The sequence below is a fragment of the Microcaecilia unicolor genome, chromosome 10 (assembly GCF_901765095.1).
Source record: "Microcaecilia unicolor chromosome 10, aMicUni1.1, whole genome shotgun sequence".
NCBI classification, from domain to species: domain Eukaryota; kingdom Metazoa; phylum Chordata; class Amphibia; order Gymnophiona; family Siphonopidae; genus Microcaecilia; species Microcaecilia unicolor.
The window spans coordinates 216732488-216757509 of NC_044040.1; the positions used below are offsets into that span (position 1 = coordinate 216732488).

At 45.1% G+C, this 25022-nt stretch overlaps 1 protein-coding gene across 2 annotated transcripts in view; it reads left to right on the plus strand.

Moving 5' to 3' along the window:
* Positions 1-25022, plus strand: part of ECEL1 (endothelin converting enzyme like 1) — an 81944-nt gene that overhangs the window by 50104 nt on the left and 6818 nt on the right. For both annotated transcript variants that reach the window (XM_030216268.1, XM_030216269.1), the window contains 9 exons: positions 4313-4437; positions 8607-8829; positions 11406-11504; positions 13288-13362; positions 13727-13830; positions 16320-16378; positions 18818-18869; positions 20572-20639; positions 21459-21583. In XM_030216268.1, coding sequence (XP_030072128.1) covers positions 4313-4437; positions 8607-8829; positions 11406-11504; positions 13288-13362; positions 13727-13830; positions 16320-16378; positions 18818-18869; positions 20572-20639; positions 21459-21583 — 930 coding nt within the window. The remainder of the gene's footprint in view (positions 1-4312; positions 4438-8606; positions 8830-11405; positions 11505-13287; positions 13363-13726; positions 13831-16319; positions 16379-18817; positions 18870-20571; positions 20640-21458; positions 21584-25022) is intronic.

Genomic DNA, 25022 nt, shown 5'->3' on the forward strand with positions numbered 1-25022 from the left:
ATCGGAGTAACATTGGCTACCCTCCAGTCTTCCGGTACTACACTCGATTTTAGGGACAGATTGCATATTTCTAACAGTAGCTCCGCAAGTTCATTTTTTAGTTCTATTAATACTCTGGGATGAATACCATCAGGTCCCGGTGATTTACTACTCTTCAGCTTGCTGAACTGACCCATTACATCCTCCAAGGTTACAGAGAATTTGTTTAGTTTCTCCGACTCCCCCGCTTCAAATATTCTTTCCGGCACCGGTGTCCCCCCCAAATCCTCCTCGGTGAAGACCGAAGCAAAGAATTCATTTAATTTCTCCGCTACGGCTTTGTCCTCCTTGATCGCCCCTTTAACACCATTTTCGTCCAGCGGCCCAACCGACTCTTTGGCCGGTTTCCTGCTTTTAATGTATCTAAAAAAAATATCACCATATATTATACGAAAATGCACAACTAAAAGACAGGCCTTGCTTGCACAGGAAGACAGTGTGCAGTTTGACAAATAGCTGCGTTACTCGCTCATATTTTGATTTTGAAAAAAATCAATCTGGCTGCCGTGTTCTTACATTCAGAGGAAAGTCTCTGGAGAGTTTTGAATGACAGGTCCTGGTGTCAGAATTTCTACCCTGGTACTACATTACATAGCCAAAAAAAACCATGGAATGGGTATCTGAACCCAATCTCACTCCTCCTCCACCTGTGTGGGCAGCAATCAGGGCCTACAGTTTCGTGGTGTCAGGAGCAAATTAACTCCATCTCCAAAGCAGCCGACTTGTTTTCTAACTGGCTGGATTTATTTAACTAAATGGTGAGATGTTAGAAGCTCTGAATAATGGGGGTGGTTACAGGGCTCTACCTGAGCTAGGTTTCCAAAATCAACTGCAACTCACAACCTTACTGCAGATTCCTTGTCCCAAGTTCAACTCGTCCTGTACTGAAAGGCATTCGGTCCAGATCTGCCTTCTGCCTGGGGCAACAGAATCACACACAGTAACACAGTTACGGGCAGACTGGATGGTCTCGTGCTCCGTATCGTCTCAGTTTTCCAGGAGTCCATCAGGGATGCAAAGTAGGGATGCACATTTGGTTTGAAATGTTCCCCATGTTGTTGGTGAATGACAACATTTTGTGGGTTTTGTGTGTGGTTAGTGCACAGGATGTGCACTGTTCAAAATGAGTGTGCATTGCACTCGCACGTGAACCATTGTGCATGTGCTCATGTTTGAGAAAGAGCACATACTCTTCATGACCAGTGCTCACGCAATGATATTGCTCCCATGATGACATAATAACACCCTCCCCCTGAAGAAAACAAACATTCCCGGGAACGATACAGAAAAACAACACAACATAAATAATTTTGGGTTTCTCACCCCTAATGGATAGCTTTGGGACTAGGTAAAGTATGAACACAAGGAAAGGGGGAAACCTCATATTGAGAGGCTCAGTAATAGTCTTCTCTCTTTTGGACCCTCCAGCATGATCCCCAGATCAGTCCTCTGTCCTGTTTCTCTGTCCCCTTCTTTTCTCCAGCATAAAAACTCAAAGAGTCCAAGAGACCTCAATGTGTTCATAAAAACACATAAAGTAAAAGGCCATCCAAGTTTCTACAGATCAATCAACACAGCAGAAGGAACAAGACTCAGCACAATCATGTTTCGGCAAAACTGCCTGCGTCAGGAGTCAAACATTCTAATTATTTATTAAGTTGCGTATCGACTCTCCTGCCTTGATGATGAAACATCAGCTAGGTTCACAAATGCTGAAGAATGAAATGCATAGTCTCCGTAAAAAACGTCCAGCAGTTGCAAGTGAAGCAGTGTCAGGGTAAACCAAGTGTCTTTGACATTCCCGTGTCACTGCCAAATGACAGCCCGTCCCTATCCAGACTCTGCTGTCGAGAATTTCTCTGGATAGTCTTGGGCTGGCATAAAATCCTGCTGATCCTAAGAGCTGAATATTGACCCATGTATCTCTGGGACCATCGTGGGGAGGGGGAGAGGGAGAGCGATGCTTTTAAGGCTCTTCCTCGTCTTTCTCTTCTCCATCCTCCAGTTTTCCCAGCATTCAGCACTGTCATTTCCAAAGAAAATTATCCAATTCTGAATGACCTTTCTAGCAAGTACAATAGTAAGTAGATTTCTAATAAAATTGAGATTCAGAGAGGCAGACAGAGGTGAATAAAATCTGAGCCTTCCAGGGTTGGGATTTCTCCTGTCTGTAGGCTCCTTTTGACCTTGATTCTCTGAACCTTTTCATCCTGTGTCTCCTTGAATTCTGCTCAGGAATCTGTTGAAGTCAAACTCTGTCCAATTATCAAAACAATGAATCTCTTTCCTCTAACCCAAGGCCTCCCTGGCCCTTGGGACCCACTCCCCCGTCCAGGCACTCTTTTTGAGCCCCAGAATTCTCAAGAAAGGGGGAAAAAAGAAGGATCCAGTCCCATCCTATACACCAGGTTTTACTCTTGCAGTCCTTTTGTAGATAGTGTCATCAGAATATCCTCCTCCCACTGTGAATCACTGTTAAGCCTCTAAAGCCATTACTAGTAAGGGACTTTTATTACCCCCTTAGGGTAACATTATATTTGACACCATTTGAGAGTTTGTGCTGTCATGAATACATTTAATCATTGGGAGAAGACCGAGATTCTAGAGTTTGCAGAAGTATCATTAGTATTATGCTAATGTTGTATTATATCCTGGTATTTGAATTCTAGTGCTGTTAAATGTAAGTGACCTGCCCAAGATCACAAGGAGCAGCGGTGGGATTTGAACCAGCCACCTCTGGATTGCAAGACCAGTGCTCTAGCCACTAGGCCACTCCTCCACTCCACTATTGTTATCCTGTTAACAAAATTGTAAGTTTTATGTTAAACTGTACCCGCCTTGGGTGAATTTCTTCATAAAGATGGTTAATATATCCCAATAAATAAATAAATAAAATTTCCCACTCATGCAATTAGTGACTCACTCTCATATGGTGTGAGGTCAATCAAAGCCTTTGCACCAGTTCAGTGAACCTGACAGGAAAGTGGAAGAGAAGAAAAGCCAAGTGTTTGTTGCTTGGACAAAAGGACCCAACATGGTTTGTGTTTCGGCGTCGCAAAACACCTACCTCAGAGGTCACAATAGTATTCTAAAACACACATTAGTGTGTCATACATATGTAGTATGCGACGCCAGAACACGGACCGTGTCGGGTCCTTTTGTCCAAGCAACAAATAAAGAGTATTTTAAGCACTATCTCAAGCGTCGGATTCGTCCTTTGGTCAACCTCTACTCCTGTTTCATTGGATGATTTGATGTAGAGGTTTTTCCTGTTTGTTGTTCCTGATCCTCTCTAGTGATATCATTTCAGAGACACCAAAGAAAGTTAAATATTTTCTATTGCCTATTTAAATATTTACAGACCAGATACACCACCTGAAGAATATCACAATTCAAAGCAGTGCACTGTTGGCGGCTCTGAGCCTTCACTAAAGATTAGATTTAGTCTGAAAACTTCAGATGTTTGGAAACGTCTAAACCAACCTGCATACAGGGAAGTAACAGGTTGAGATCCGCCCCAGGGATTTGAGACACCAGACAGTAACGAGAGTGCAGGAACTTTTACTTAAAATCCATCTATATCTAAGCAGAGCACATAAAAAACAAACACAATCTACAAACAATTATGCCAACACAAATCAATCAAACATAGAATCACAAAAACAATATACAACCCCCACACAGCTTTTGGGCTGTGGTCTGAATCTACAACGTCTGCTGTAAATGGGTCACAACAATCCTAATGCATCTCTTAGGTCTATGAATCTGAACCGCTTTGGCACTATAGTGCCTGAATGCATCCAGAATGATACTATAAGATATACAGAGCCAGTACCGGGGGAGGGGGGCAAGGGAGGGACCATATTATTAAGTCCTCATAATCATAAGAACATAAGAGTAGCCATACTGGGCCAAACCAATGGTCCATCTAGCCCAGTATATCCTGTTTTCCAAACAGTGGCCAAGCCAGGTCACAAGTACCTGGCAGAAACCCACATCGTGGCAACACTCCATACTACAAATCCAAGGGCAAGCAGTTGCTTCCCATGTCTGTCTCAGTAGCAGACTATGGACTTTTCCTCCAGGAACTTGTGCAAACCTTTTTTAAACCCAAGTACACTAACCACTGTCTCCAGGTCCGCTGTGTCAGTTCTACATTTAGGCCAAAGGTACCCCATCCTTTCTGTGTCAACAAAGGGGCAAAACTTTACAAAACAAAGAGGCTTTTTTTAACTCTTGTTCTTCTGCCCTTCCCTCTCCCCGCTGCAAACAGCTGAAATGGAAACACCTCCTGGACAGAATATTCCATCACAGCTTTTCGGAGGATGAGGAAATAGTTGTATTGGCTACAGACTATATGCAGAAGATTTCTGAACTGATTCGCTCCACTCCAACCAGGTACAGTGATGACAATATGTACTGAACTTCACTGCACATGTATAACGAGTCCTTCCTTAGCAATGTGGGGGCTTTCTCTGTCACATATTTGCAATTTTGGGAAGCACACAGGGTTTATCTTCCTGTTTGACTTGTCTTGGGTAGCATCTGGTTGTTCGCTCAGATCTTCCCATTTTGCTGTTGCATTTTGATTTATTTTGGTAATCTCTGTAAAGTCCTAAGAGTAACAACTAGCTCCCTTTGGGGTAACCATGGGGATCAGAATGAGCTTTTAATTTGATCTATTGTGTTGCAAGTAATCCAGAGATTTTACTTGTAGAAATGACTCAATTGATTATTAACGTTCAGACTGAACTGCCCTTTTGGTATTTGAATATTCATGTTGATGCTGTATTGACCGGAACCCTACTGGAATTCATTTAATTTATTTGTTACATTTGTACCCCACATTTTCCCACCTATTTGCAGGCTCAATCTTGCTTACATAGTACCGTAAGGCGTTCGCCAGCCGGTTGATAACAAATACAAGGTTATATTGTGGTTGAGTGAGATAGGTGTGTATCAGGCACCGTGAGGGTGAAAGGGAGTGAAGATTGTATATTATCCAGTGCGATCATTGGTAATGCTGTGTTGCTGGATGTAGGAATTTATGGTGGATCGGTGGGGTAGGCCTTTTTGAAGAGATTGGTTTTTAGTGATTTCCTGGTCATGGTGATTTCCTGGTCATGGATTGTTTTCACAGCTTTTGGGAGTTGTACACTTATGTAGGAGAAGCAGGATGTGTAAGTTGTTTTGTATTTAAGTCCTTTGCAATTTGGGTAATGTAGATTTAGGTATGATCGTGATGATTCTGTTCTGTTTCTGGTTGGTAGATCTATGAGGTCTGTCATGTATCCTGAGACTATGCCGTAGATAATTTTGTGGATCAAAGTGCAGATTTTGACAAATGATTCTTTCTTTGATTGGGAGCCAGTGCAGCTTTTCTCGGAGGGGTTTAGCACTTTCAAATCGTGTTTTACCAAATATCACTTTCTTTGTTTCTTGCATCTGTGAAGCTTTTCTCACAGACAAAACGTCTTGTAAATTTGTACCTCAGACACATCTCTGTAAGCCCCTCTCTTTGGGTCAAGTCCACTCCACATCTCTGGTTGTACCAGAGTCAGTGAAGGGTGAAAATGACTTGCTCAACCTCCCTGGGTCTCAGCCCACTGCCCCAAAGAACAGGGACTTCAGAATGTTCCTTTGTTGACATAGACGGTAGATTGTGGCGATCCTGCCGCACTCAAGGATCAACCACTGCTGTTTCAGGCTGATCCTAGATTTGGAGGGTTCTCTTCATTCAATACTTAGAGGTACATTTTCTACAGGTCACTTAAACATAGGTGCTAGGGTGCTCCGCGCTAAGCAAATCCGATATCAACAATTACGCGGGTAATTGACATTATTGTCTGCAGTTACATGCCAAGATTTTGCTGAGGCTGCTTCCACCATGTCAGTAGTGTGTGTAAATCTCCATGACTACATGTTGCAGTTATGTACTTAATGCATCTGACCCCCCCCCCCCCATGCCCACACCCCATGCAGTTACATCGACTCAGGGCAGTTACATGTGTAACTGCAAATTAATGCCAAAACTTGGTTATTAGTGCCAGTTACTGTGCAATTTGTCAGTTAAATTACGCACATAACTGCCAGTGCTTTATGGGAAATGGGACTCGATATATTGCCTTTCTGTGATTTTTGCAACTATGTTCAAAGTGGTTTACATATACAGGTACTTATTTGTAGCTGGGGCAATGGAGGGTTAAGTGAAGGAGCTACAGTGGGAATTGAACCAAGTGTACAGGATCAAAGTCTGCTGCACTAACCACTAGGGTGGGATTCCGGAATCTTGCTAATCTTTGGGGTTCTACATGGAATGTTGCTACTCTTTGAGATTCTGCATGGAATCTTGTCACTCTTTGGAATTCCGGAATATTGCTATTCTTTGGGCTTCTATATGGAATGTTGCTACTCTTTGAGATTCTGCATGGCATCTTGTCACTCTTTAGGATTCCAGAATCTTGCTATTCTTTGGGGTTCTACATGGAATGTTACTACTCTTTGAGATTCTGCATGGAATCTTGTCACTCTTTGGGATTCCGGAATATTGCTATTCTTTGGGCTTCTATATGGAATGTTGCTACTCTTTGAGATTCTGCATGGAATCTTGTCACTCTTTAGGATTCCAGAATCTTGCTATTCTCTGGCGTTCTACATGGAATCTAGTCACTCTTTAGGATTTCGGAATCTTGCTATTCTTTGGGAATCTACATGGAATGTTGCTACTCTTTGAGATTGTGCCTGGAATTCTGTTAATCGGACTTGATATACTGCCTGTCTGTGGTTTTTGCAACTACATTCAAAGTGGTTTACTTAGTATATATACAGGTACTTATTATTTGTACCTGGGGCAATGGAGGGTTAAGTGACTTGCCCAGATTCACAAGGAACTGCAGTGGGAATCGAACCCAGTTCCCCAGGATCAAAGTCCGCTGAACTAACCACTAAGCTATTCCTCCACGCAAACTAAGGGGTAAATTCTATATATGGCACCTGGAAAATCTGTGCGGTACAAAAATACGCATAGGCATATTCTGTGAAGTATGCCAAAATTTGATAGAATAGACTTAAATTTCCATGTGGTATGTAGAACACGCCGAGTACCTCTCCACACAACCAAATTTGGTGGCATCCATTTAGGCCGTGTTTTACTTGGCATAACTCCCGATTCTCTCTTTCACCTATATGTCTCTTTCCATGGCTGTAGCTCAGTCCGTATTCTCTTCTGGTTTTCTCTTTCTGTACTGTAGGGAAGACGAGTTAGGTTGGCCCTGCAGAAAACTGAAACTTTCACAGGCTGAAGCTCCTTTGAAATGCTAAAGTAAAAGCTGAACAGACTAATAACTAACAGTAAACAATGTAGTCCAGGCACTTCTGAGACCTCAGAGGTCTCCTCTTTTGTTCTCTCTCTCCTTCCATCTGTTTATTTCCCTGTTTGTCTCAGGATTTCCTTTTCTCTCTGTCAGGCCTGTTATCCTCCTCTTCACGCTGCTGTTTGTCTTTCAATGCACCTCTCACTCTTTCTTCTGCAGTCGGTCTGTTGTCTTCTGTTGTCCTCCCCTCCCCCTACTAATGCTTTTGTCTCTCTCCTATTATGTCTATCCATTTCTTGTACAACACCCTCAGTCTACCTCCTCCGAAGGTACCCAGTGCAAATTTGGTCATTTTGGGAAGTGCCGTTGTGGGGTAAAGATCCTGGAAATTTTGCAAACGCATTTTAGCACTTGAAAATTCACACAAACCCAGACCACTACCTAAACAAAATAACAAACCACCAACAGCCTTCCCCTAATCTGAACAGGATAACCAGCGGCCGTGCCCTCTGTTCCCCGGTATTGGAGTTATGTTGGATCATTCTATAATAATATGAATTTATTAAGATTTAACTCGCACCTTTTCAGTAATATCTCAAGGAGAGATACGTTCAGGTACACTGGTTATTTCCCTGTCCCCAGAGGGCTGACAACCTAGGCTTGTGCCTGGGGCAATGGAGGGTTAAGCGACTTGTCAAGAATCACAGGGATCAGCAATGGGATTTGAACCTTGCCCTGCTGGACTTCAAGCCCAGTTGCTCTAACCACTAGGCCACTCCTCATATTTAGAATAATAAATAGGGAACATGGGCACTAATGGAGTATTAGCACATGTTAAACAGGTACAAATGGGAGCCTAAATCCCATAAGATCAGCCAACGCCATTTTACAGTTTGGTACCTGTGTAACAAGATGGAGGATGGCTCCCTTCTGTCCCATCCACTATGGTCCCACTGATGGTTGGGGGGTCTCAGATTCTTGCCTGGGGGTGGCATGTGTGTTTCTTGTGACGGAGAGGAGATTGAAACCCTTGATGTGCCCCACATTATCACTGCAAATCTCCAAATTTAACACATATTAATACTGTGGCCTTTCAAATGAGATTTTCAAGAGATAATGCTCAAGTTGATACTCAACCAACAAGGTGTGTTAGCAAATAACTTAAGGCAGTGTGATAGAAACTCTGCTTATGTCTACCTTCATGGGGTTCCTGTTTCTGGTTTTCTTCCTACTCCCCCTTCCCTAAAACCTCAGAATCCTTCACAATTACATGATCTGGCGCACCGTGGTGGTTCTGAGCGGGCACCTCTCCACCCCTTTTCGTGATGCCATCCATGAGCTCTCCAAGGAAATGGAAGGCACAGAGAAGCAGCTGGAGCTGGGGAAGATGTGCCTGACCCAGGCTAACAAGCATTTCGGCATGGCCCTAGGAGCCCTCTTTGTAGAAGACTACTTCTCTTCATCCAGCAAGGCCAAGGTATAGTGCGACAGGGAGAAGTTATAACGCACAAAAATCAGCTTCCACGCAAGGGGAAGTGGAGCCCTGCTTTTTCAACCAAGAGACCTGCTTCTGCGACTCAGCAGTAGCATCTCTCGCTCAAAATCAGGGAGGAGGAAATCTCTAATCCTAAGAGGCCCTTGGTTGGGATGGTGGTGCTCCAGAATGAGGCCCACTTGTAGAACTGTCCCACATCTACTGTACTAACCACATAACAGTGACTACAGAATTATGGACCCCCCCTAAGTGTTTTGGCACCATCAGGATGCACAGTGGGAGCCAGATTCTGTCATAGAACATGGCGTAACCTGGTATTTGCCTAACATACATTATGCACCTGCAGTAACTGCAGCCATAAACCTGACGTAACCGTGGCAAGAACGTGAGTAACTCACAGTATTCAGGAAGTGGGCTGTATAAGAGGAAGCTCCGCCCATGCTTCACCCATGTACATGCCCCCTTGCATTTACACGCTGGGTGAGTTACACGTGCTCAGGTGCCCTTGATGGCAGTTTCACAGGTAATTGTACGCTTGTACGCAAAAGAGCTCGTATTTTACACGCCCCCCTTCCACATGTAAAAGCAGAGATGTGGTACCTCGATTACAGAGTTGCCAGGTATGGGGCAGTTTTATAAGTGAGGCCTATATTTAGGTGCTCCAATGCCAATTCTATAACAGCATCTGGGTATCCAGATTCCACTATGGAAGATTAGTGTAAGCAGGAATCAGCACAACTTACATTTCTGCACCTGGTAACTGAGTCGCCTACATGCATTAAGGGTGCGCAGAGTACAGAGTTACATGGGGACGGAAATCTAACCCATCCCTGTGGGAAGCTAACCCGTCCCTGACCATCACCGCCACAAGTAATCTCCTCCATTCCCATCCCACCACCCCACTCCCCTGGCACCACATAGCACCTTGCTGTACAGTCACCTTGACCCCCCCCCCCCCAAAGAAAGCCAGATTCTATAAATACTGTAATATAAATGTATTTTCTTCCATACTGTGCTAAATAAAAGGGAAAGGGAAATGGGACTTGATATACTGCCTTTCTGAGGTTTTTTGCAACTACATTCAAAGCGGTTTACATATATTCAGGTACTTATTTTGTACCAGGGGCAATGGAGGGTTAAGTGACTTGCCCAGAGTCACAAGGAGCTGCAGTGGAAATTGAACTCAGTTCCCCAGGATCAAAGTCCACTGCACTAACCACTAGGCTACTCCTCCACTCATTCCACCAATAAGAGCCAACCTCATCAGTGATGTCACAATGGCTTAAAGTCCACTGCACTAACCACTAGGCTACTCCTCCACTCATTCCACCAATAAGAGCCAACCTCATCAGTGATGTCACAATGGCTTGATTGCCCACTACAGTTCCCCAGGATCAAAGTTCACTGTACTAACCACTAGGCTACTCCTCCACTCCAAATTTTATAGATGCACATTTCCAAAAAAGCAAACATCCATGCGCTGCACGTCTCCCTCTCTTCTCCATCTCCTTCTATCCCATGTGCTCTATTTCCCCTTATCCCTTCCCCCTTTTCCATGTACGTCCCCTTACCAAAACTTTTTCCAGTCCCCTCCATCCCTCCTTTCTTATAGCCCTCCTTTCCCACTCCCGCCCTCTCATGCACGACTCTATCCATCCACCCACCTCCCTTCTAGCCCTAGGTGCCCTCCCTGAAGTTAACATACCTCAGTACATCCTGGTGGTCTAGCAGCCGCGGAAGTCTCAGTAGCCATTTTAAAGAAACAGCAGTAGCGAGAGTATCAGCGGCAGTGGGCAGGAAAAAGAGGAGATTTTTCCTGCCCGTAAGAGGCCATTAGACCAGCAGGATGTACTGAGGTATGCTCAGGGAGGGCACCCAGGGCTGGAGGGAAGGGGAGGCAAGACTGGACTCACCTACACTTTTGCGGGATCCCCATAGGATCTGGGTCCATCTCTGTGAGATCCCTGCAGGACCCAGGCCCATCCCCAAGGGATCCCCATGGTAACCACAGGATTCTCACTAGCCCCATTCCCGTGCAGTTCTCTAGCACTGAGCTTACCGTATTCAGGAAGTTCCACGTGTAACTGGGAGATCTGCCTACACCCCTCCTGTGTTTCACCCATTGAAATTGTTGAAATATATATTAAAATGGAGAATATTGTTACATAGATACGTGCAATGATTAAAGTTTGTGAGAGGGGTCCTCTGTTAGGATTAAAGGGAATCTTTTGGGATCTAGCATGGTCCCTCTATTGTCTATGAGCACATATCTGTATGTACAGTGTTTGATCATTTTATGTGACCTTTTTACAGTATATTGATTTATGAGTTAGTCACATAATATCTACCTGAAAAAACCCACAGTGTAATGTTTCCCCAGTGATTAATTCGAGTAGTATACCCCTTGATTTCATTTGGTTCTTCCTTTAATTGTGCCAGGAGTGGGAGTCACTGGTACCTCGATTGTGTGCCTGTGCATTTTAGTGGGGTCATCTGAGAACTCAGCCCAATGATGCTGTGCCTTCTTCCTTCCTACCCTGTCCTGGTGAGATCTGCAGGTGCAGCAGCTGGTAGAAGATATTAAGCACATTCTGGATCAGCGGCTGGATGAACTTGACTGGATGGATAATGAAACTAAAGCTGCAGCAAGAGCAAAGGTAACCACGTAACACTGACCACAGAATTCTGGACCTCCTAAGGGTTTTTATCCACATCTGCTGACCACACAGCCCTGACCACGTAACACTGACCACAGAACTCTGGACCTCCTAAGGGTTTATATCCCACATCTACTGACCACGTAACATTGACCACAGAATTCTGGATTTCCTAAGGGTTTATATCCCACATTTGCTGACCACACAGCCCTGACCGTGTAACACTGACCACAGAGGTTTTGACCCCCTGGGGCTTTATATCCCACATCTACTGACCACACAGCCCTGACCATGTAAAAATGACCACAGAATGCTGGACCTCCTAAGGGTTTATACCCCACATCTACTGACCACATAGCCCTGCCCACATAACACTGACCACAGAATTCTGGACCTCCTAAGGGTTTTTATCCACATCTACTGACCACACAGCCCTGACCACATAACACTGACCACAGAACTCTGGACCTCCTAAGGGTTTATATCCCCCAACTACTGACCACACAACCCTGTCCACGTAAAAATGACCACAGAATGCTGGACCTCCTAAGGGTTTATATCCCACATCTACTGACCACACAGCCCTGAACACGTAACACTGATGATAGAACTCTGGACCTCCTAAGGGTTTGTATCCCACATCTACTGACCACACAGCCCTGAACACGTAACACTGATGATAGAACTCTGGACCTCCTAAGGGTTTGTATCCCACATCTACTGACCACATAGCCCTGACCACAGAATTCTGGACCACCTAAGGGTTTATATCCCACATCTACTGACCACACAGCCCTGACCACATAACACTGACCACAGAATTCTGGACCACCTAAGGGTTTTTATCCACATCTGCTGTCCACACAGCCCTGACCATGTAACACTGACCACAGAACTCTGGACCTCCTAACGGGTTTATATCCCACATCTACTGACCACACAGCCCTGACCACGTAACACTGATGATATAACTCTGGACCTCCTAAGGGTTTGTATCCCACATCTACTGACCACATAGCCCTGACCACAGAATTCTGGACCTCCTAATGGGTTTATATCCCACATCTACTGACCACACAGCCCTGACCACATAACATTGACCACAGAATTCTGGACCGCCTAAGGGTTTTTATCCACATCTGCTGACCACACAGCCCTGACCATGTAACACTGACCACAGAACTCTGGACCTCCTAACGGGTTTATATCCACATCTGCTGACCACACAGCCCTGACCACAGAACTCTGGACCTCCTAAGGGTTTATTTCCCACATGTACTGACCGCACAGCCCTGACCATGTAACCCTGACCACAGAGGTTTTGACCCCCTAGGGCTTTATATCCCAGATCTACTAACCACATAACAGTGACCACAGAATTATGGACCCCCTAAATGTTTATATCCCACATCTACTGATCACACAGCCATGACCATGTAACACTGACCACAGAATTCTAGATTTCTTAAGGGTTTATATCCCACATCTGCTGACCACACAGCCCTGACCATGTAACACTGACCACAGAGGTTTTGACCCCCCTGGGGCTTTATATCCCACATCTATTGACCACACAGCTCTGACCATGTAATGCTAATCACATAGTTCTATACCTGTTGAGTGTGTAGACCTGTGTGTTTAGGTGCTGGGAGTATGATGATTGGTGTATATAGGTAGTGGTATCATGTTGAGCGTGTTTAGATGTTGGGGGTTTGATGAGTGCTGTTGTTTAGCTAGTGGGAGCATGTTGAGCCATAGTAATGTTGATGATTGGTTTTCATAGCTCCAGTATATGATGGTGATGATCGGGTACCCAGACTTCCTGCTGAAGCCAGACTCCATTGACAAAGAATACGACGTAAGTAATGGATTCTTCTTTCAACCTGCTGTTTCCAGAGGATCTTCAGCACATTTGCTAATCCCTGTACTGTGAGAGGAAGGGCATGAACTCAAGCTTTGAAGGCCATAAACAGGTCTGTTTCTCAGCATAAATAAAGGCTGCATTCTTCTACCATAGATATGCAAATGTATCTGATGAACGTTCTTTGTGGCTTTTCTGAAAGTAGCCCTGTTTCTGGCCTGTGAGAAGTCCTCCTTTGGGATCTCAAGTGCTGACTGTGATAAGCTTTGCTCCTTTAGTGCTTTTCAAAGTTTCCCTGCCCTTGAACTTGAACGAGGAAGAGTCACAAGGCTTCTGATACCCTGTCTTTGCTTTTCTGCAGTTTGAGGTCAACGAGAAGACCTACTTTAAAAACATTCTGAACAGTATCAAATTCAACATCAAACTGTCTGTGAAAAAGATTCGTCAGGAAGTGGATAAAACCACGTATGTATTGCGCTATCACTGCCAATCGAGCACTACCAACATAGCCAACACATTAGTACCACCAATACCACAGTTCTCTCTGCCACCGTTGGTAGCAGGTGCCACTAAGTGTCACCACGATCACTGCCAATACTGCACCACTCCCATTACGATAGTCACTGTCACCAGTAGGTCCCACCAACATATTAATGCCTCATCATTGACTCCAGAACTAGCCCAAGAGTATCTGATGCCTTAGCTGAACCTTCAGCCAAATGCCCAGTCCCCCCACCACCACCACCAAGGCATAGCTCACAATTCGAGTCCCTCCCCATTCAGTTTCCAGTATCTCTCTCTTTCCGTATTTCCTTTCCCCTTGGTCCAGCATCTTTCTCTTCCCCTGCAACCCCCCCCCCCCACCATAGTCTTCAACATCTGTCTCATTCCTTCCTTCCCTCCGTCTACCTCCCCCTCTCCCCACCGCATGAGTTGTTCAGGCCTTACCTCCCTTCCTCCGTAATGCAGCAGGCAACAGCTATAGAAGACGCATCATGGTCAGCGCAGGGCCTTGAGCATCTAAGAACATAAGAATAACCATGCTGGGTCAGATCGATGGTCCATGTAGCCCAGTATCCTGTTTCCAACAGTGGCCAAGCCAGGTCACAAGTACCTGGCAGAAATCCAATTCGTAGCGACATTTCCTGCTACCCATCCCAAGTAAGCAGTGGCTTCCCCCATATCTATCTCAATAGCAGACTATGAACTTTTCCTCCAGGAACTTGTCCAAACCTTTTTTTAACCACTGATTCCACATCCTCTGATAATGAGTTCCAGAGTTTAACTATTTGTTGAGTGAAAAAATATTTCCTCCTGTTCGTTTTAAAAGTCGTACCATCTAATTTTCTTGAATGTCCCCTAGTCTTTGTACTTTTTCAAAGAGTAAAAAAAAACAATTTACGTTTACCCATTCTACACCATCAAGTATTTTGTAGACCTCTATCATATCCCCCTTCAGGGTCTCTTTTTCAAGCTGCAAACGCTCAAGTCCTACCGGCTCCTGCCCTCTCCAAACTTCCTGTGCAAGATGCCATCAGACCTTGAGAGCATCCACAGAAGCTCAGGGCTCCAGGCCAACCACCGTGCCATTACCCTGCCCCAGAGGAAGGAAGAGAAGGCCTGAACCACCTTAGAGTAAAAGGAGGGAGGTAGGGAAGGAAGGAGAGGGAACCTGGAGACCTAGTGCCACCTTAGGCCCGTTCTGATTGCCACTGCCACCTTTTTGAATATTGTGCTCTAGTAACACTTCTGTTATCTTCCACAGTGACCGCTTAGACCCAGATGCTAAGGCTCCTTCCTTTCTCTTCCCTCGCTCATGTTCCCGTTGCACTAAAACTGCCTCAGCTGGTCCGGAATCCTGTCTCACTGCTGCTTAACTTGTTCGGGTGGCTTTATCCTTCCAAGAGAAAACCTGAATGGGTCTAGTATGAGAAAGTAGCGAGAGACTAATATAATCTATTAAAATAACAAAGAAATAAGAAAATTCCATCCACTTGGCTCTATGTCTTAAACTGGAACCCATTCCCTGTCTTGCTACTGCAGTAAAAGACATCTTCAGTTGGAAAACAGTGGACCGTAACCACCAGCAGCTGAAAAATAACGAACGTGATAAGCGTTGCTTCAATTTATAATTCGGCATTTGTGTTTGTGTACTTTGACTGGTTTTTGTTTTCCAGTTTCTCAGCCTAACAGTAAACATGTGTGGTCAGTAGGGGGCATCTGTCTTCCACCCCATCACAATCTGCTGGCGCTCTTTGACCCCGCACATTAAAGGATTAAAATACAGACTAACACATGCGTCCAGCTTTTCCTACATGAGCACGCAGCTGTGGAATGCACTACCAACTAACTTGAAAACAATTAACGAAACAACTAACTTTCGCAAATCTCTGAAAACCTCTCTCTTCAACAAAGCCTACCACGAGAATCCATAGCTTAACTATAACACATCATCACTCCACCCTTATTCTGAATTTCTTTCTATAACTGTCTGCTTAGTTCTTTTTTTGTCATCCTTGATCTCTTTGTAACACCAATTATACCCTTTTACCCTGGAATGGCGATGCCATAACAGGTCTTTGTGAGCCACATTGAGCCTGCAAATAGGTGGGAAAATGTGGGATACAAGTGCAATAAATAAAAATAATAAATAATATTCCCAAAGGCCCAGGAGGTAGTGACTGTGGCACAAGGAGAGGGTGCCCTCTCCTCAATCCATAAATCATTGTCACTTAGGTTCTAACTTAAATAATGGAGAGATAGAATGTTTCTGCAACATATCTTTCAGTCTCACAGATATGGTCAACCATGTCAGCAGGTTTGATGTCGAGAATTCCTGCAGTAAGAAAGGCCCAGTCCCAGCCCCACCTCATTCACTGAAAGGTCAGGTTCTCTTTGCTAAGTCCGGCCTATCGACATACTCACTCTTCTGTTTCTTTGGCAATGTCTTACAGGTGGCTGCTTCCTCCCCAGGCCCTGAATGCCTACTACCTCCCCAACAAGAACCAGATGGGTAAGGCTACTGGAGCCCAGTGAGCTTTAAAGGGGTCATTCTTAAGAGGTCATCTAATGCAATGCACCAGGATGATGCACACTAAGTGTGAATTCTGTATCAGCAGTTAGGCGTGTAACTGCCACTACAGAATACTGGAGTGAGTCCACCGTTCTATACTTAACTGTAGGCGTTCACACCTTCATTGGCTCAGTGACTGCTGTAAATGCTCGCACCTAACTGCTAGTACAGTACTACCTCGGTTTTCGTTGACTTCGGTTATCGTCGGTTTCGATTTTTTTTCACGAAAAATTTGTCTCGGATTTTGTCGGCGTGCCCACGTGACCTCGCTGCTAATTTTGGGAAAACAAAGGGCAACCCACACGTTGTCCTGCTCAGTGTGGCGTTGTTTCTCGTTGTGTGAGCATCACCCCAAGCGTCTAGCCAACAATTCCATTGCTTACCAGTGTTTTTGTGCTTTTTTTTATTGATTGCGAGTGCTAATACTACAATTACATGTAAGTGATTACTGCGTATACAGTATTCGGTGTAATGTGTTTATTTTGCATTTTTCAAAATGTACGTAACACACGTAAGATAAAATCACATGTACTCAAATCTCATTGCCTCGGTTTTCATTGGTTTCGGATTTCGCCAATTGTTTTCGGACAGATTATCGATGAAAACCGAGGTATTACTGTATTTGATAACCCCTGACGCACCTGTGCCCCTCCCAGATTCACATCACATGGATTTTGAGCACACAATTTTCAGAATCCCAAGTAAAGGCAGTGACATGTGCAACAGCTAATTAGTGCCAATTAGCAGCTAATTATGAAATTAAATAATGCGCACAGCTGACACTAGTCTACAACTTGCATGTGCAGATTTGCACAGCAAAAGGGTGAATATAGGTTTAAAGAATTAGGGAATCTGAGCACTGAAAATTCTGCCAGATGTTTCAAATTCTTTAACAGAATTGACAGACTGCAGCTGAAGGTCCTGCCCACCCCCACCCCTCCCAGCATCTCAGGGAGTAAGAAGTGGTGTCTTCAAGTCCTACTCCACCTCCAGTCTGAGCTGTGTAAAACCAAAGATGGGAGAAAGGGAGTTAAGAGTGACATGGGATGGGTGGAAATAAGGATCACAGCTCCTCGGACAAAATGCCTGGCTATGAAATCACCCTCTCATGCGCAAATGAGATGTGTTTGATTCCAGGGCCCAGCTTCTGCTGGCCATAGTTGGGGATACTGAGCACACAGGGTTCACAGCTCCTGCAGAAAGGGAGCCTTGGACATTGCACAATGGCAGCCCCTAGTGGCCAGACTTAGGGTTCATGTTAGGCAGGTTCCAGGTGGAACCCCAGCTTGTAGTCCTTGGTAGAAGGAAGGAAGGAATAGGGGAAGGAGCCTATGGGTAGTTCTGAACGATGACTCACAGGGCCACAGTTCAATAGATGTCACTTCTTAAGGAGTCAGAAGCATAAAAGAGCAAGAAGAAACTGCTGAGCCAAAGAAAATGTGTAAAGATATTAACAGTGCAACAGTCTGTGTCACTAGGGCATGGAAAGAGCAAGAGGACCAAAGGAATTGAAGAAAGGGTCACGGGAATGTAGGGAAGGGCTGCGTGATGTAAAATAGGGTCACAGGAGTGGAGGGAAGGGCCGCGTGAGTGGAGGGAAAGGCCATGTGAGTGAAGGGCCAAGTGAGTGAGGGAAAAGCCACATGAAGGGCCACGTGAGTGGAGGGAAGGGTCATGTGAGTGGAGGGAAGGGCTGCATGAGTGGAGCCACGTGAGTGGAGGGAAGGGCTGCATGAGTGGAGCCACATGAGCGGAAGGGCCACGTGAGGGAAGAGCCACATGAAGGGCCATAAGAGTGGAGGGAAGGGCCGCATGAGTAGAGGGAAAGGCCATGTGAGTGAAGGGCCAAGAGAGTGAGGGAAAAGCCACATGAAGGGCCACGTGAGTGGAGGGAAGGGTCATATGAGTGGAGGGAAGGGCTGCATGAGTGGAGCCGCATGAGCGGAGGGAAGGGCCACGTGAGTGAGGGATGGGTCACGTGAGTGGAGGGAAGGGCTGCATGAGTGGAGCCACGTGAGTGGAGGGAAGGGCTCCATGAGTGGAGCCACATGAGCGGAAGAGCCACGTGAAGGGCCATATGAGTGGAGGGAAGGGCCATATGAGTGGAGGGAAGGGCCGCGTGAGTGGAGGGAAAGGCCATGTGAGTGAAGGGCCAAGTGAGTGAGGGAAAAGCCACATGAAGGGCCACGTGAGTGGAGGGAAGGGTCATATGAGTGGAGGGAAGGGCTGCATGAGTGGAGCCGCATGAGCGGAGGGAAGGGCCACGTGAGTGGAGGGAAGGACCACGTGAAGGGCTGTGTGAGTGGAGGGAAGAGCCATGTGTGTAGAGGACTCCCCAGCTCTTTTTCTGTACTAACAGCCCTGTTTTCTTTCTGCCAGTATTTCCAGCAGGAATCCTCCAGCCCACGCTATACAACCCAGACTTCCCCCAGTAAGTACAAAGCCTGTCATGTTAGTCAGCATCACTGCAAATCATTCGTCAGCAGCTTGATACATCTTACCCAGCCTCATCTGGCACACGTGTAAAAATGATCACACACAGCAGAAAATCCCTGGCTCTGAAGGTGAGAAGAGCAGACTGTAGCTAATACTACACGCTGAAGGTAGGTTTTCAGGATATCCTCAATCAATATGCATGAGCCATATTTGCATACAACGGAGGTGGAGGCAGTGCATCTAATAATCTTGCATATTAATTAGAGATTTCCTGAAAATGTCCCTGGAGGCGGGCTTAGAGGACTAGTTTGAGCATCACGAATAGCAGTACTGAATTTGGGGGTGTGATGGGGGGCCATGTAATCTTCACCTCTAAAAGTGAGTGATGTTTAGGAAAGGGGCAGGTTCAAATCTTGGTCTTTTAGGAGGTCATTATACACAGATGTGCTGGGGCCGATGCTTGGCTCTGAAAGACAGTGAGGTCCAGATGCCAGGCATAGGTGGTAGCATGTGGAGCAGGACCAAAGAACAGTGACCAGAATGAGAAAGGGGATGGAATTCCTCCCATAGGAGGAAAGGCTAAAGAGGTTGGGACTCTTCAGCTTGGAAAAGAGACAGCTGGGGGGGGGGGGGGATATGATAGAGATCTGTAAAATCCTGTGTGGTGTCGAATATGTAAAAGTGAATCGATTTTTCACTCTTTCAAGAAGTACAGAGACCAGGGGACACTCAATGAAATTGCATGAAAATACTTTGAAAACAAATAGGAGGAAATATTTTTCACTCAAAGAATAGTTAAGCTCTGGAACTCTTTGCTGGAGGATGTAGTAACAATGGTTAGCATATCTGGGTTTGAAAAAAGTGTAGACAAGTTCCTGGAAGCAAAGCCAATAGTCTGTTATTGAGATGGGCATGGGGGAAGCTACTGCTTGCCCTGGGATTGGTAGACTGGATTGTTGCTACTCTTTGGGGTTCTACATGGAATGTTGCTACTCTGAGATTCTGCACGGAATCTTGTCACTGTTTAGGATTCCAGAATCTTGCTATTCTTTGGGGTTCTACATGGAATGTTGCCACGATTTAGGTTTCTGTCAGGTACTTGTGACCTGGATTGGCCACTGTTGGAAGCAGGATACTGGGCTGGATGGACCCTTGGGTCTGACCCAGTAGGACAATTCCTATGACCAGATTCAATGTACGATTGTATAGATAAATAGTGATGCTGAGCCTATATTTTAAAATGGCGTCTGCACCGTTGAAATAGATGTCATACACATAGACAGTGACACTAAATATACATTTAAGGCATGACCAACACCAACGACATTCGGCCACTCTTCGTATAGCCAAGCGGTTTCATTTAAGACTGCTTTTTTGCAGGCCTAATGTAAAATGCTTAACCATATGGCTGAATATTATTGCCATCTGTTTGGCGCTTGTTCCATCCTCTCACTATCTGGAAACCACTGCAGCAGTTAGAAGGATTTAGACGTTTAGCAGCAGATACTAAACATATCCTTTCAAATATTGCTCACTGTTTTCCTTACTGTGAAATGTGATACTTTTGGTTTTTGCCTACACTGAGCTGTATTACGAGGGAGCCTGAGCTGAGCTGTATTGAGAGATGGTGGCATGTTCTTGATGCGTTTGCTGCTTTCTTTGTATAAAGTGACCATCCAGTTCTTTCAACCCAACAGATCTCTGAACTACGGGGGAATTGGTACCATCATTGGCCACGAACTGACCCATGGTTATGACGACTGGGGTAAGTTGATCTTTTATTTTGCGCTCAACAGAAAAGTTCTGATCGAGCAACAGAAAAAATTAGCCAGTGAAATCAGTCCTTAAACACAGTGCCACAGCTCAAAAGTACCACGGACCTCAAACTTTTTAAAAACTAACATGCACCCTGAGCCAGTGACCACAGGCACTGGTCCACGTAATCTATAAGAAAATAATGTCCACTGACTTTGGACTGGAGGAGTAGCCTAGTGGTTAGTGCAGCGGACTTTGATCCTGGGGAACTGGGTTGGATTCCCTTCTGGGCAAGTCACTTAACCCTCCATTGCCCCAGGCACAAATAAGTACCTGTATATACTATGTAAACCGCTTTGAATGTAGTTGCAAAAATCACAGAAAGGCAGTATATCAAGTCCCATTCCCTTCCTACTTCCTTCTCAAGAAACTTTCAGAGCTGCCCCCCACTGGCATATCAAATCAGAAACATTATCATCCTGAAATAGTTAGATGAGTTCATGACTCTCTAGTGCCGCTCTGCAGAATACACTTGAATACAGAAGCTAAATCATGGAAAACAGCCGGACACAAAATAGTCATTGTTTGATAGAAAAGAAGGAATGTCCATTCCATATTCAAGGCTCTAGTCTAAAAATTCGGCACAGTTCCCATTGCAGCCACCGGGTTGTTTGATCTTTGAGTGAGGATAGGGTGAGGGGAATGGTGGCTCCTATACAGGTCACAATGGATGAAGAGTGTCTGGAAGGAAGGTGCATCCAGATGTTTCTGTAGAAGGGAGGAAGGGAGGGTGGTTGGGCAGATGCTGACAGATGTTTTCTTTCCATAGGAGGACAGTATGATCGCCATGGCAACCTGATGCACTGGTGGACCGAGGACTCTTACAGCAAATTCCTGAAGAAAGCAGAATGCATTGTCAACCTTTATGACAACTTCACCGTCTACAATCAGCGGGTAAGGATACTGGCGCAGAATGTGCCACGGCTTATTCTGGGGTATTACCTCCTTTTGCTGCCTCCGAGAAGTGCTACACTTTACTCTGAGGTATCACTTCTGCATTACCTGGTCAGGTGCTGCCTCTGAGAGAGCAGATATTCACTGGGACACAGTATGGTATCACTGCTGTCAGTACTACCAGAAAATACCACAGGAAGGGCCTGGTTAATGATGACACTTCTCCTATTCTGTCAGGCCTTATTCATTTGTGGTACAGTTGTTAACAAGTTACTCACTGTGCCTCGCTCTTGAATTGCCCTGATGCAAACTGAAATATCCCCTTTTTCTGACTGTTTGTGATATTGTTGCTACCTATGATCCACCATCAGCAACAACTGTCTTGTCTCTACCAAAAGACCATAAGAAAATAACTTCCAATGTCTTTGCTCTTAGACGGTCTCTGTGTGGCATCAACACAACAGAAGAACAAGTTCAAACACCCTTCCCCATTAAAATTACTATTGGAAATTATCCAATCCTCTTCTAAGGGAGTGAAAGTTTGAGGTCTATCTTAACCCCAAATTGGACAGACCCCCCCAACAGAAACCCTGCACCTCCAGTTCTGTGACAGACGTTACACAATGTCAAAAAGACACAAACAACCAAAAACAGGAAGAAAACCACTATGATAAATCCAAAATGCCAAAAAGAAAGTAGGGAATGACTCAATGACTTCCAATCGACAGGTAGATGAGAACTCAGAGGACCCGTTACACAATCACGGAAACACCCCCAAATGGATGGGGTGTAAAATTAGGTACTGCAATAGCCGCTATTAAAAAGAGGGGGGGGAAAACGAATATGTAAAGTCTGGCACCCCATTGCCAGCACCATCCACTTCCAGGAACTCTGAAAAAAAAAAAAAAAAACAACAAACCCACCATACCACAACAGACCTAACTGCCAGAACTGACACAGCAACACTACTTAAGGAGAAGACGGAGCCCTAGAACACCAGGACACCTTCCGCAGAGAGAAGAGAATGTTGGGCTTCTAGAATCACTACACAGAAACTGCACAGACGCATCCAAACTCTTCAATAGCACCAGGGGACTGTGTGATCAGAAGTCTGTAAGTGCACGGGCTGCATTAATGTTTCACTAATAACGGTAACGAAATACAGTTTGCTGTTTGGAAACATGAATTTTTTTTAGCAGTAATACAAAACTGTTTAATCAACTTTATTCATAGAGAAGGGCCCGGGTACAGGCCTATCACTAATCACTGATCCGTTTTCATCAAGCCAGTGACAATACTGGTATCTAACAGCCTTTATGATTCATGAGACCCATGGGGTGTGACCAGTCAAGGCAGATTTTAATTCCGACCCGAGATTGACATCATTGATGGTGGCTCTCACAGTTTCTTGAAGGAGGCTGTACTTTCACAGAGTCAGTGGGGGGCCAATCATTGCCCAGATTTTGGCCACATAGCTAGAAATTCCTTGCTAATTTTGGACTTCGTATAACCATCTGCAGAACTCCAGGGACACCTTGTCTTCTTGCTGGGCACAGTGAACTTTCAGCAAGGTAGGCTTCTCTTGACACTGAGCCCCACCGATAGGGCAGGTGCTGTCATTCAGACACCTCCTGAGGTTTTGCCTTTGAAGCTTAAAGCACGAGGCATCCTCATCTCTTCTGAAACTGTGATTTCAATTTCACCAGACTGCAGAGCTATGACTCTAGTGGGCTCGGAGCAGTTCAGGAATGGGAAATGAGTGTGCCCTCCTGTTGCTCTCTGAATACCTGCACTTCCTGCCAAAGCTTCAGTTAAAGATACAATTAGAATTACTGTGTCACAATAAAATTTTAATTACAAGCGTATCTGTGATATTTAATTAGGTTAAAAAAAAACACTTTTTTTAATATTCAAAATGTCAAGCAGGTCACATGATGGACACCCAGATGCTAGCAGAGTCCCTTTACCTCTGTCAAGGGTGCAGAACACAGAAAGACCCTCAGCAAAAGTAGAATAAGTGACCACAGATTAGAAACAGAAAAGTGTTGACAAAAGCTAAACAGGAAAGCTGAAGAAGCCAAGTTCTGTATTTATTAGGATTTATTTACCGCCTTTTTGAAAGCATTCACTCAATAAGAATAAATCAAACATGAGCAATAGAAAATTACAGCAGTAAAAACATTCAAATAACAACACAAAGTATGTATGCAATGCAACACTGGAGAAATAGAAACATTTTCTCCTGCAATGTGCAAAATGCAGAGACACACATTTCCAAAACCTGAACGAGAAAATCAAAGCGTGAACAGGAAAATCTCAGTATAATCCTAGAGGAAAGAGGAGAAAAGGCAGCTAGAGCAGCAAAATCTGGTAGATCGACCTGACCAGGGACAACACCGAACGTCTCCAGAATTTCGATGCTCTATTTTACTTTCACAAAACAAGGACAAACTGTGAAGCCAAGAAAAGATTTTAAACTCAAATCTGAGAGATAGTGAGACTGAGAGAATGGCTAACACTGAGCCAAGTTTACAGCCCGTTGGGTCACTGGCTGAGGGGAGTTTGGGATTTTTCAGACAGGTCCAGGAAAGGTTTGGAAGAGACCTGTGGCTATTAATGATGAAGCGGGTGGGGCTGACTTCTGTTTCTGTCTGGCATTACTGAGCTTTTCAAAGAGTGGGCAGGTGCATCCCAGTGGCGTAGCCAAGGGTGGGCTTGGGTGGGCCCAGGCCCACCCACTTTGAGCTCAGGCCCTCCAGTAGCAGTACACCTATGATGTGGCTGGCAGAGATTCCCAAGTTGAAAACTCCCAACAACTGTCCCTCCCGCATACCTTATAAATAGCAGATCTTCGCCTGCAGGAAGCAGCGACTGATACATACTGCTCAAACCAGCCCCAAAGCCTTCCCCTCTGACGTATTCCCACCTATGCAGAAACAGGAAGCTGCATCAGTGGGAAGGATGTGGGGCCAACATGAATACTGTGTATTAGCTGCTGCTTACTGCCAATGAAAATCTGCTATATAAAAGGTGTGCAGGAGAGGGGGGATATTTGAGAGACCATATGGCATGCAGGTGAGAGGAGAGACCAAATCACCTGTGGGATGAGGTGGGGTTTGGCCCATCCAAAATTGGGTGTCTGGCTACGCCCCTTGTGCATCCCCTTCCCATAGACACCTTTTATGAACCTGTTGCTTTTTCATTAGACTTAAGTACATAAGCATTGCCATGCTGGGACAGACTAAGGGTCCATCGAGCCCAGCACCCTGTCTCCGACAGCAACCAAAAGAACAAGCAATTTGTCCCGCCCATCCCAGAAATAGTGGATTATTCCCACGTCCATTCAATAACATTCTATGGCCTTTTCCTCCAGGAAGCCGTCCAAACCTTTTTTAAAGTCCACTAAATCAACCGCCTTAACCACTTTTTCTGGCAACGA